The 13,200-nt window shown below is 41.5% G+C and overlaps 1 protein-coding gene across 1 annotated transcript in view; it reads left to right on the forward strand.

Moving 5' to 3' along the window:
• The window catches only part of vezt (vezatin, adherens junctions transmembrane protein), an 86,736-nt gene that overhangs the window by 49,978 nt on the left and 23,558 nt on the right, over positions 1–13,200 (forward strand). The window contains exons 4-7 of the mRNA XM_078420205.1: positions 3,947–4,122; positions 7,517–7,795; positions 9,199–9,345; positions 11,960–12,107. Of these exons, the coding sequence (XP_078276331.1) occupies positions 3,947–4,122; positions 7,517–7,795; positions 9,199–9,345; positions 11,960–12,107 (750 nt within the window). The remainder of the gene's footprint in view (positions 1–3,946; positions 4,123–7,516; positions 7,796–9,198; positions 9,346–11,959; positions 12,108–13,200) is intronic.

The raw sequence follows: 13,200 nt of genomic DNA on the forward strand, positions 1-13,200 counted from the left end.
TTCCAATCTTCACGAACCATTTCTAACTCTCGTGATTCTTGAAATATTACAACTAATGCCTCCACAATCTCTGAGGCCACCTCCTTCAGAACCCTGATGGAAGTTCTGACATCAAACCTCCTGTCTTCTAATCCAGAAACAACCAGTACACTCCAGCAGCAGCTTGTTTGGGTGACTGGACCCAATCCACCACTTTAAGGCTGTAACTCAATTCACTGGCACCAGTCAACTGAAGGAACAGACTTTATTTTGTATTGCTTTAAAATAATAGTCTAGCAGGTGTCTGAAATGCTAATGTTTCAGAATTTGTTTTTATAGGAGATTTGAGAGAATGAGTAATATTTGAGCATTTTGTTTTGAAGTGAGCCTGCTCAAGGATATTTCAAGAATTCTGCCAGGCTTTCACCTTTGGAACAATTTTAACCAAACCCATTTGCCTGTTTTACTTTCCAATGTATTCAAAGGAATTGTGAAATAAAGCTTGGCTATAAAGTGGTCAGTTGGTACGGTTCCAAAGATAGACACCAAGTCAGACAAGTTACATTGTCCCTCTTCAGTGCCCTGTTGAAACAATCCGATTTGTTATAGCAGAGATAATTTTATACATATCCTATCTGCAGAAGTAGCCACAGAGAACAAAACGTTTTGAAGAGAGAGTGCGGAATAACTTGACAAGCCCAGTAAAAAAACCCTGAGGTAGTGAAGGAATTGGACCCCTGCCCTTCCTCTTCTATAAGTACCTTGGATATTGGAGAGAAAAGCCTTGGGGATAGTTAGACGGTCAGCAATGTGGAAAAGAAGCCTTACCAAGACTCACCATTATCAGAATCAAGTCTGAACTGGAAATGTTTGAATGTGCCTGCTATGACAATAATGCGGAATGTTTTTCTTCTTTTGTTATTGTTGTAAAGCAGGATCCTGTGGTGGGGAAATTGGGACAAGCTTTAATTATAAATTTGGCTCAAAACATTTGCTCGTTATCTGTAAAATAAACCAATTAAGTGGCCTTGACAAGTGTTTTCTGTTCCTCTGATGACGTTGGAAAGACTTAGTATTTCATTGTGCCGTTCTAATTTTGGAGACGGCTACTATTGAACTCTTGGACTGTTCAGTTCTGTCACTGGGTGTTAAATACTTGAATCCATAATTTTCTCATGGAAATAAGTAGCAGTATTATATCTAAAACCATTTTTAAAAGAAAAGCAAAACCTTTAATGAGCATTAACTCCAATGCCAACAAATTTGAAGACTTGGACAAATTTATTGGTGGACGTCTGTAAAATGGTATTGTCCCGTTCCACCTATATTCCTTCCTCTGGCCTCATTTCATGCTTCTACTATCCTTATCTCGTACTTTGTCTTTTCATCTCCGGCCTTTGTCCAACCATCTGTCTATCAACCCCACCCCACCCCCTTCTTCTGTATCCACTTGCCCACACCTCCATTTGAGCTTTCTCCTCTCTTCCCCCCCCCCCCCCCCCCCCCCCAACAACCAGTTGAAGAATGGTTCTGACACATTCTGAAGCATTGCCTATCCATATTATCCAGAGATGCAGCCTGACCCGCTGAATTATGCTAGCGCACTTTTTTGGTAAACCATTATCTGCACTTCCTTTGTCTATTTATCAGTTGAAGTGAGTTTCTACGCGGCTAAACTAATTAATTATTACTTACCATGTTAAAATATCGTTTCCATAACTACTCAGCGAGCAATCATTTTGCTGACATTTTACTTCACCTCTCCACACCACCCAGGACTCTGCGATTACTAATTTTACCTTGGAAGGTCTTGCCAAACATTACTTTATGGATGATTGAGAACTGTATCTAATTTGACACAGGCAAGACCCAGGGCAGGTACCCAGGAATTGGATTTTAGGAATTTACGATGTGCTGAATGGATGCTACATTCAGCACCAATGTTAATAAGTTCTCGGAGCAGAATTAGGCCATTTGGCCCATCAAGTCGTCTTCTCCATTTAATCATGGCTGATTTATCATTCCCTCTCAACCCTATTCTCCTGCCTTCTCCCCATAACCCCTGACACCCTTACTAATCAACAATCTGTCAATCTCTGCCTTAAAAAATATCCATTGACTTGGCCTCCACTGCCGTCTGTGGCAATGAATTCCACAGATTCACCACCCTCTACTTTCTAAAAGTATGTCCTTCTATCCTGAGGCTATGGCCTTTGGTCCTAGACTCTCCCACGAGTGGATTCATCTCCACATTCACTCTCTCCAGGCCGTTCACTATTCGGTAAGTTTCAATGAGGTCTCCCCTCATCCTTCTAAACTCCAACAAGTACAGACCAAATGCCATCAAACACTCATCATATGTTAACCCAATTATTCCTGGGATCATTTGAAAGTCAAATGCACTTGTGAAATCGGGACAACCTTAGTCTAAGAAATTATTGTTGTGGTTGGATCATTCAAACCAAATGCTTCTCGCCTTTGCTGATGGCAGCTGCTGCATCTTTCGACGTATGGCCAACTTCCTTTTAAATGAATCCCCATATCCTGTGGCAGCTATAGAAATGAGGAGAACAGGGTGGTCTGACAAAGCAGGGGAATGACTAAAGGGAGATTGATTCCCTCACCAACCACACTCCCCCTCCCAAACTGTGGAACCCAGTGATGGTGTCTGGCCCCTAGTTCTTGGGATTAGGGGCAGCTATGGCTCACAGATCAAGGTATCTGAGCCTCTGTTCACAGAAATCTCCATTTTATTTTACAGATGTGTAATAAATAATGAGAAACTAGAGGACTTTGTAAATACTGCCCCTACTATTGCTGTATTTTTCTGACTTGAAACCTTTATTTTCCTGTTGACTTTCAAATAATTTATTGGCGGGATTTTTTGAATAGAAAGTGGATTTTTCTGGACGTCGCTTATTCAGTAATTTCAGCCTGATGTGCGTATTTTATTGTAAGCAAGTTGGAGGTCTTGGATCATGGCCTTTTGATTCAGTTTCTCAATGAAATAATTGAAACCTGATGTTTCCAAGGCAAAAGTGCTTCCCATTGAACCATGGCTGGTGCCTTGGAACCAGGTAGTGGAATAAAAAGGCTGAAAGAAATAACTACCCCAGGCACCAATTATAGGACTTGATTAAGTAAGGCTCCAAGTAAAACTACAGTTGCCTCTTCAAAATATTGAAGTCATCAGCTTTTTCTGTTAGTGTATATCCTTGGTTCTGAAGAGCAATGCAAGACTCGTTGTTTCAAGTACATAAACGCTACAAGGAAATAGTAGGGGCAGCAGTTACAAAGTTTTCTAGTTTTGCATTATTTACGATATATTTTAACCCTTAAAGTAGTATTTTAACTGGAGGAATATACCTTGGCTTTTTCATTTCTTATTGAGATTGTATTTTGTGATATTTCAAATGCATTCCCATATTAGGAAAATGTCCAAAATATCACATTGAAATGGCCAATGATATTCTGGTGTAGAAAATCATGAGAGGAATAGATCAGGTAAATCTACAGTCTTTTGCCCAGAGTAGGGGAATCAAGACCCTAGGTTTAAGGTGAGGGGGGAAAGATTTAATGGGAGCCTGAGGGGTGACTTTTGGACACAAAGGGTGGTAAGTATATGGAACGAGCTGCCGGAGGAGGTAGTTGAGGCAGGTACTATCGAAACATTTACAAAACATTTAGACGGGTACATGGATAGGATAGGTTTAGAGGGATATGGGTCAAAGAGAGGCAGGTGGGACTAGTGTAGATGGGGCATGTTGGTCGGGGTGGACAAGTTGGGCCAAAGGGCCTGTTTCCACGCTGTATGACTCGAGGAACCAAGGAACTATACACGCTGGTATCTTGAGCAAAACCGTGTTCAAGCTACCTGCAACTTACTGTATCGGCTGACCATGTATTTCACATCCTTTATATACTTTACAAAAATAGTAACCCATTATTCTCTTGCTTGCTTAACAAGGATATGGATTTTCAACTGAGCGCTCTGAGCACCATCCTGGAGCAGGAAGTGCTTTTGCAGGAGGATATGGAGCTGATTGAACTGTTGGACCCCAGCATCCTGCGCTCGACGCAGGCCCAGCAACAGAGAGGTGGCCATCAGCCAGCACGCTGCTTGTCCGGATCTCCCAGCATTTGGTATGCTTCCAATAATTTGTTCCTGGCTCTTTGCAACTGCAGGTCTTTTTTTGATTATTACAAAACCTTCGACATCGAGTATCCATTAAAGGTTTTGCAAATGCAAATTATTTACATCCACATGAGATTTTTAAAACATTTCCTGATGCCTGCCTTTCTCTTATGTGGGTGGTAACAAAATAATAAAGAAACCCACGCACCTCCATGGGGCGCAGGTTCCCCAAACGGATATCTGCCCAGCATTGGGGGGAGCAGTGCTGTAGTGCTTGCTCATCCTTGAGGAGAGTTTCAGAAGTGAGAGGACCACCCCTGAGCTGCTGGAAAGATTATCTTGAGGTAGGCCCCACTACATTTAATGATCACATTCATATTCCCACACACTGGGACGGTCCCATTCACCACCTGATATGGAGACCAAATGCAGGCCCCCAACCAGAGTAATAATAATCTATTTTCATGCCTATTCAGGAAGAGACGGGGGAGGCAAGAAACATTATCTTTTTTTAAAAAAAGTATTGCACATGTCTCACTGTCTCACCTTAAGTGACCTGGGTCAACCCTGGTCTGTGTAGAGTTGGCATATTCTACATGTGTTTGTGTGCATTTCCTCTGGTCACTCTGGATTCCTGTGGGTTGGTAGGTTAATTGTCCACTAGATTGTCCCCAGGATCTTGGCGAGTGGTAGAATCTGGGGGGGAGGTCATGTGAATGCAGGGTGAATAAAATGGGATAGTGTATATTGGCACTTGATGGCCAGTCAGACTCGATGGGCCCAAGGGCCTCTATATGCTACATAACTCCCTCAAATGGTGCATAAAAGTAGAGAGTAACCTTCAGTTGTGCAGAAGGTTAGTGGCTACACACCGAGTATTGCATATAATCCCTGTTTTAGACAATAGGTGCAGGAGTGGGCCATTCGGCCCTTCGAGCCAGCACCACCATTCAATGTGATCATGACTGATCATTCTCAATCAGTACCCCATTCCTGCCTTCTCCCCGTACCCCCTGACTCCGCTATCCTTAAGAGCTCTCTCATGAAAGCATCCAGAAAATTGGCTTCCACTGCCTTCTGAGGCAGAGAATTCCACAGATTTACAACTCTCTGACTGAAAAAGTTTTTCCTCATCTCCGTTCTAAATGGCCTACCCCTTATTCTTAAACTGTGGCCCCTGGTTCTGGACTCCCCCAACATTGGGAACTGCCTCTAACATGTCCAATCCCTTAATAATCTTATATGTTTCAATAAGATCCCCTCTCATCCTTTTAAATTCCAGTGTATACAAGCCTAGTCGCTCCAGTCTTTCAACATACGATAGTCCCGCCATTCCGAGAATTAACCTAGTGAACCTTATGGAGGGATATACATATATTGGAGACAATTTGGGCAAGGTTCGGTAGATTGATTCTTGGATGGAGGATGTATTGTGAACAATAATTGATCAGGTTTGGCTTGTATTCAATTGGGGGGTCTTTTTGAAAGATGAGGTTATGAGGATCAACATGCTGGATACTGAGAGGATGTTTCTCCTTGTTGAGGGGTATCGTTTGTGAATGAAAATCCACCCATCTAAGGCACAGATGAAGTATTGCTTCTCTCAGTGGGCTTTTGAATTTTCTTATGCTGAGAGCTCTGGAAGACGAGGTGATGGCAATGTTTAAAACTGAAGGTATCACAAAATCCTGGAGTAACTCAGCAGGTCAGGCAGCATCTCAGGAGAGAAGGAATGTGTGACGTTTTGGGTCGAGACCCCTCAGACCTGAAACGTCACACATTCCTTCTCTCCTGAGATGCTGCCTGACCTGCTGAGTTATTCCAGCATTTTGTGATACCTTCGATTTGTACCAGCATCTGCAGTTATTTTCCTACACCACATGTTTAAAACTGATATTTTGGGATTCAGTGGTTGTGAGAAATTGAAGTTGTGGCTAAAATCAGATTACCCATGATCCCACTGAATGAAAATAGCTCCTAATCTTGTTCCTACTAAAGTTTCGATGACGTTTTGTTTAATTACTCTTTGGTTTTAGTATTAATTATTATATAACTTTTTACTGTGTGAATCAACATCATAATCTAGTGAAAATTATCTTCTACATTGCTTTCAAAATGTTAAAGATTTCTATATCCCCCTTGTTCTGACACATACATTGTTAGTCTTTTCTATGTCCCATTAGAATTATTTTCTCAGACCTGGCATAAGCCTGATAAACCTGTGAGAAACTATAGCTATTGAGCAGATTCATCAATTCCTTGTTATTTTTATACGGAGTACCTGATGGATAAAGTTCAGAGTCTTGCTTGCCTTTAGTTTAGCTGTTTTCAGTTGTTATCCTTCATATAACAATCTCTCCTTCTGCATTTCCGAATGTCTCAGTTCCCCAACCTCACAACATTTTAAACCGTTCATCTGGTTAGATCAATTTATCACAAAGACGGAGAGTGTGTATGAGGTTCATGAGTTGCCTAATTTGAGTCAAATACTGCAATTGATGAGAATGCTCTGTAATGAATTGTAAACTAATTTTACTCCCATATTTAATATCATACTATAAATGTTGGACGAGGTCCAAATTGTGATGTTTCTCAACTTTTGGATGATTCTCCTTTTTGACCAAGGATTTTGGTTACCTTTAAAATGATTTTTTTTTCAAATCTGGATGATTTTGTTTCTTCTGAGTTTGGGTTTGAAATATTTTGGATCATTTTAGCAAATTAAAGATGCTGTGTGGATGCAACTTGTTATTGATAGTATCTCCAATTGAGTGAAGAGTGATTACTTGGGGAAATTAACCTGAAGGGAGCAATACCCAGAAAGAGATACATCACGAGAAGCTAAAACGATTCAGCATTGTAGTGAAAGTACAGATGAATTAATATACGCATACACCGATCAGCCAAAACATTATGACCACTGACAGGTGAAGTGAATAACATTGATCATCTTGTTACAATGGCACCTGTCAAGGGGTGGGATGTATTAGGCAGCAAGTGAACAGTCAGTTCTTGAAGTTGATGTGTTGGATGCAGGAGAAATGGGCAGGAGTAAAGACCTGAGCGACTTTGACAAGGGCCAAATTGTTATGGCCAGATGACTGGGTTAGAGCATCTCTGAAACGGCACCCCTTGTGGGGTGCTGCTAAAGGATCTGCTGCTAATGTTTTGGTGCCAGATATCACAGGACACCTTCAGGGGTCTTGTAGAGTCCATGCCTCGGCAGTTGGCGCTGTTTTGGCGGCACACGGGACCAACAGCATATTAGGTGGGTGGTCATAATGTTTTGGCTCATCGGTGTAAAATGGTGGTTGCGTTAGGATATTTATTTTGTCTTTGTGACTCACAGAGTCAAACAAAAACTTCCAGTAAACCAAGTTTGTGTTTCCTCTTTCATATTAGGGATCTTTCCACATTGGCTGCATTTGCCAGTGTCTTCATCGTGACCTCCAACCTGAATGATGCTTTCCCTTGGGTCATGGTGGGAATGTTTGGGCTCGGTCTTTATTTGGTTTGTCGAGGCTTTGGTTTATGGAAGAGGGCCAGGCTTCAGCAATCCATGAGAAAATACAGCAAATGTCTCTCAAATCTGGTGACAAGTAGCCGAGCTTTCAACAGTCTTGTACGAAAATCCCTGCGACAGATTCAAGAGGTAGAGGTCATTTCAAGAGGATTCATGCTGTGAGTCTTTCTTAGATTTTTATGTTGGTATTTACTGCAATTGATAATTTTTCAGCTCATTTTTTTCAGTATAAAGTTCCTCAATCTTTTAATGTTAATTGGTATCATTTGTTAAAGATCTAAACTTTGTAATTTTAAGCATATGAATAGTGATGTGAATGGAGGAAGCAAATAAATGGAATTATCACTATTAAAATAGTTATTATCTCTATTTAAATAGTTTTCAGCTAACTCAAAGCTGCCTCTGATAACTTGTGCCTTTTGACTTTGTGGGGTCTGAGGAAGTGGTTTTTATCATCTTGCCAGAAGAAAGTAAGATAACAATGGCAGCTAATCAGTAACATAAAGCAGCACACCTCTCGAATACCGCGTCTCATTGTTGGCTGTTTGCCAAAGCTGCAGTGGAATCCCATAGTGAGGTATATCATCTTCAAGTCCAGTGTGGCTCTACAAGATGAATGTAGACAAAGCCGCCAGACTTGCAATTTATTAGCAAGAAATGGTGCGATTAAAAGCAAGAGATTACAATATTAACTGGAAAATATAATTAAAAGGACTCTCCTTATAATATTTTTATATTACTCTTAAATTACCTCAAGTATACTTCATTCAAATTCAATCTTCGCCATACATTGTGTATGGGTATTTGAATGTGCATAACAACATGCACAGTTTTTGTACTGCTAATTATAAGGATAACAAGATGGTGCAACAGTATCTCTTTGTGTGGGTTTTCTCTGGGTGCTTCAGTTTTCTCTATTTGCTAGTAGTTAATTGTCTATGGTATAAACCCCATTGGTGTAGGTTAATGGCAGTCAAAGGTGGGAGTAGGCCTTGTGTGAGAAAATGGATTACATGGATACAGGGAAATGGGAGGAATTCTCCCTTTTATAGACACAAAAAGCTGGAGCAGGACAGGCAGCATCTCTGGAGAGAAGGAATGGGTGACGTTTCGGATCGAGACCTTTCTTCGGACTGCTTAGGGATAAGGGAAACGAGAGATATAGACGATGATGTAGAGAGATAAAGAACAATGAATAAACGATATGCAAAAATGTAACAATGATAAAGGAAGATAGACACAAAAAGGTGGAGTAACTCAGCAGGACAGGCAGCATCTTTGGAGAGAAGGAATGGGTGACGTTTCGGGTCGAGACCCTTCTTCAGACCCTGCACCTGCAGTTCTTTCCCTTTTACGCTATTTGAGGCAATTATTGCTTTATATCTTATCTCTATCCACCAGTGTTATTTATGTACTTTGTTAATGACAATTATAAATGGAATTTAATTAATTATTCATTCAATGGTATTGTGATCAAAAGACATCACAAATAGATCTTTAAATCTCACTATGCTTGTAAAGAAATCTGCACAGGAGATAAAGCTGCAAGTTTGTTTTCCAGGGTGACAGCCGCGTATCCTGCAAGTAAACTAGGGAGTTCCCGGCAACTGCAAGGGCAGCAGCTAATTGGCCTTAGGAAAGCCGTGTACAATGCAGTGAAGTCCACCTATCGAGCTTCTCGTCTGGCCACTTGCTATCTGCTGAAGTGATATCCTTTCATTATAAATGATCATGCAAGTACGTTTTACTTCCAAATGCATGAGCAGATTTGGTACATTGCATAGCAGCATGTGCTTTTGTAGAAGCAATGAGCTGCAGATGCTGGTTTTACACAAAAGGACACAAAGTGCTGGAGTAACTCAGTGGGTCAGGCAGCATCTCCAGAGATGCTGCCTGACCTGCTGTGTTGCTCCAGCACTTTGTCCTTTAGCATTTGTGTTTTCTGTTTATCAATGCAATCAGCTGTGATCAGGCAACTGAACCACCCTACCAACAACTAGAGAGCAGTCCTGATCTACTATCTACCTCATAGGAGACCGTAGGACTATTTTTGATCGGACTTTACTGAACTTTACCTTGCACTAAAAGTTACTCCCTTTATCATGTATCTGTACACTGTGGATCGCTCGATGGTGTCCCAACCCGAAACATCATTTGTCTATTCCCTCCACAGATGCTGCCTGATCTGCGGAGTTGCTCCAGCACTTTGTGTTTTGCTCAAGATTGCAGCATCTGCAGCTCCTTGTGTCTCTAACTTCTGTTCACTCTGGCAATGCCATGCCTATTGGCTATCTTAACCTGAAGGTTGTTGGTGGGGGGTGGAGAAGGGCTCCCCTTGAACACCTTTGGTACTCTTTAATCATTAACTACAGGCTGTGACAATTTATTTAGGTGGTTTTTTTACACCTTTTCTGAGTCCAATACTAACATGCACCAAGGCACTTTCAGATGGTATTTTCAATGTAAATTCAATTAAGCCAGTGATGATATCTAGGCAGCATCAGGACTTTGGCTCAGTTAGGGTGCTTAGAGTCAGCAACGAGAATTGTAGACAATTGAGTGTCATTGAAAGAATGGGGTTGTAAATCACTGTCAGTGGAAAGTTGCATGTGATGTGATTAACATAGAAACATAGAAAATAGATGTCCCAGGGATTAAGATTAGTTTAGGTTTAGTTTAGAGATATAGCGAGGAACCAGCCCCTTCGGCCCACCAAGTCCGCACTGAACAGCAATCCCCGCACACTAACACTATCCTACTCACTAGGGACAATTTACAATTTTACCAAGTCCATTAACCTACAAAGTTTGGAGTGTGGGAGGAATCCGGAGTTCCTGGGGAAAACCCATGCAGGTCACGGGGGAAATGTACAAACTCCATACATTGAGAAGACAGCACCCTTAGATAGGTTCAAACCGGTGTCCCTAGCACTGTAAGGCAGCAACTCTACTGCTCGCCCTTGTCGTTGCCATTGATTAATGTCACAATGCTACAAAATGGTGGCACGGTGGCGCAGCGGTAGAGTTGCTGCCTGACAGCGAATGCAGCGCCGGAGACTCGGGTTCGATCCTGACTACAGGCGCCGTCTGTACGGAGTTTGTACGTTCTCCCCATGACCTGCGTGGGTTTTCTCCGAGATCTTCGGGTTCTTCCCACACTCCAAAGACGTGCAGGTTTGTAGGTTAATTGGCTGGGCAAATGTAAAAATTATCCCTAGTGGGTGTAGGATAGTGTTAGTGTGTGGGGATCGCTGGGTGGCGCGGACCCGGTGGGCCGAAGGGCCTGTTTCTGCGCTGTATCTCTAAAATCTAAGAAACATTTTTACTGTTAATTGTTAATTCACTCAGAAGACTTGTGTAAGACTGTTTTATTCTGTGATTTTTATTTTTACTGTTAGACATTTCTTACCTACAAGAGTTCAGTGTTTGTTTTAGCAGAAAGGCGTTGACAGAGTTTGAATTGCCAGCAGCATTAAAATGTTTCACAGCTCGGTGCCTGAAATAAGCCTCCAATAAAATAACTCAATTGGCAAGGATAACATATCAGTTGGAACGTGCAACAGCTTTCTATGCTTTGATTTGCAGTTTTATTATTCCTGCTTGGAAATCTTCTTAAAATCAATTTCATATCAAGATCTCATCTTTAGCTCCAAGACATTTTTTTAAATGGCCTTAAATTAAGTATAGCATGGTGGCAAATTTTATCAACCGTTTGAGCCAGTTACTTCACAGAAAAATTGATTCAACCTCAAATTGTGCGTTCTAAATTAGTGTATGATAATGAGCTACAAGGAACTGCAGATGCTGGTTTATACAACAAAGACATGGTGCTGGAGTTACTCGGTGGGTAAGACAGCATCTCTGGAGAACATTAATAGATGGGTGGCAGAGTGGTGTAGCGATAGAGCTGCTGCCTCACAGAGCCAAAGACCCGGGTTGTATCCTAATCCTGATCACCATTCCTTCCTGCCACCCGAGCCAGCTTTGAATCCAGTTTTGCTACTCTCTTTTGGATCCTATGAGCTTTACCTGTTTGACCAGTCTGCCATACAGGACCTGGTCAAAAGCCTGTAAAGAAGTGGAGCAAAGATAGGTATTTGAATCTGGTTGCAAATTAACTGCTATTTTATTGTCTGGTGGAGCAGAATGGCTTCTTATTCCAATGTCTTTTATTTTAGTTTAGAGATAGAGCGCGGAAACAGTCCTAATCAGAATCCCGTACTAATTTATTCCATTAAGCTCTGAATATGTTTTAAAGATTATTTTTGCTGCATATGTGCATTTTGATATTCATTTGTTATTATGCCTTAATTGTGATCAAACCTATCCTCTGAACGCTGAGATTGATAATGTGACAAACTATCTGTGTGCAATCCCATTGAGTGAACTGGGGCTGGGATTGAATGAGGATGCTCTGTCTGACGAGGAGGCTCAGGAACTTACTGATGGCTACAGTCTTGGGCCGTTAAAGGTACGGTGTGATGCACCATAAGAGAAGTGAGTGATCCTGCATGTAACATAAATGAAATGTTTAAATATTGTCTGGGCTCAGTGGCATAGCGATAGAGCTACTGCCTTACAGCGCCAGAGACCTGGGTTCGATCCTGCCTATGGGTGCTTGTCTGTGCGGAGTTTGTACGTTCTCCCCGCGACCGCGTGGGTTTTCTCCGAGATCTTCGGTTTTGTCCCACACTCCATAAACATACCGGTTTATATCTAAATTGGCTTGGTATAAATGTAAATTGTCCCTAGTGTGTGTAGGATAATGCTAGTGTGCGGGATCGCTAGTCGATGCGGGATCGCTAGTCGATGCGGCGGACTCTGGGCCGCAGGGCCTGTTTCCACGCTGCATCTCTAAAACTAAAACAAGTCTGTAAATAAAATGGAGCTATTCTCAAGAGTTAGAAAGTGTTGGAAGGATATGCAGTTTAGAGTGAAGCACATTCACTGAAAGATGAGCTGAATGGCCTACTTTGCTATAAATTATGTATCATATACAAGTATGTATACAATTTTCTACATTATTAGTGTTTTACATAAGGCAGTTTTTCCACACATATGGGTGTATGGAACGAGCTGCCGGAAGGGGTAGTTGGGTCAGGTCGTATCGCAACGTTTAAGAAGCATTTGGACAGGTACATGGTTAGGATAGGTTTAGAGGGATATGGGCCAAACATGGGCAGGTGGAACTAGTGTAGATAGGACATGTTGGTCGGTGTGAGCAAGTTGGGTCGAAGGGCCTTTTCCACACTGTATGACTCTATGACATGATATTGGCATTATTTCTAAAGCAGATTAAACATGGTGGAGAATTGTATTTTATTCCCATACTACTTGCACCTTAAATACTGTCTTTTAAAAGTTTTAAGTTAATAATTTTCAGTTGCACTGGTGCTCAACCAACTTTGAGCAACTTCAACACGTAACGTTGTTTTCCATAATGTATATACACCGATCAACTAAAACATTACGACCACTAACATGTGGTCAAACATTATTCAAACATTGATTATCTTGTTACAATGGCACCTGTCAAGGGGTGGGATATATTAGGCAGCAAGTGA

Source organism: Rhinoraja longicauda, chromosome 23 (genome assembly GCF_053455715.1).
Source record: "Rhinoraja longicauda isolate Sanriku21f chromosome 23, sRhiLon1.1, whole genome shotgun sequence".
In the NCBI taxonomy this organism is placed as follows: Eukaryota; Metazoa; Chordata; class Chondrichthyes; order Rajiformes; family Arhynchobatidae; genus Rhinoraja; species Rhinoraja longicauda.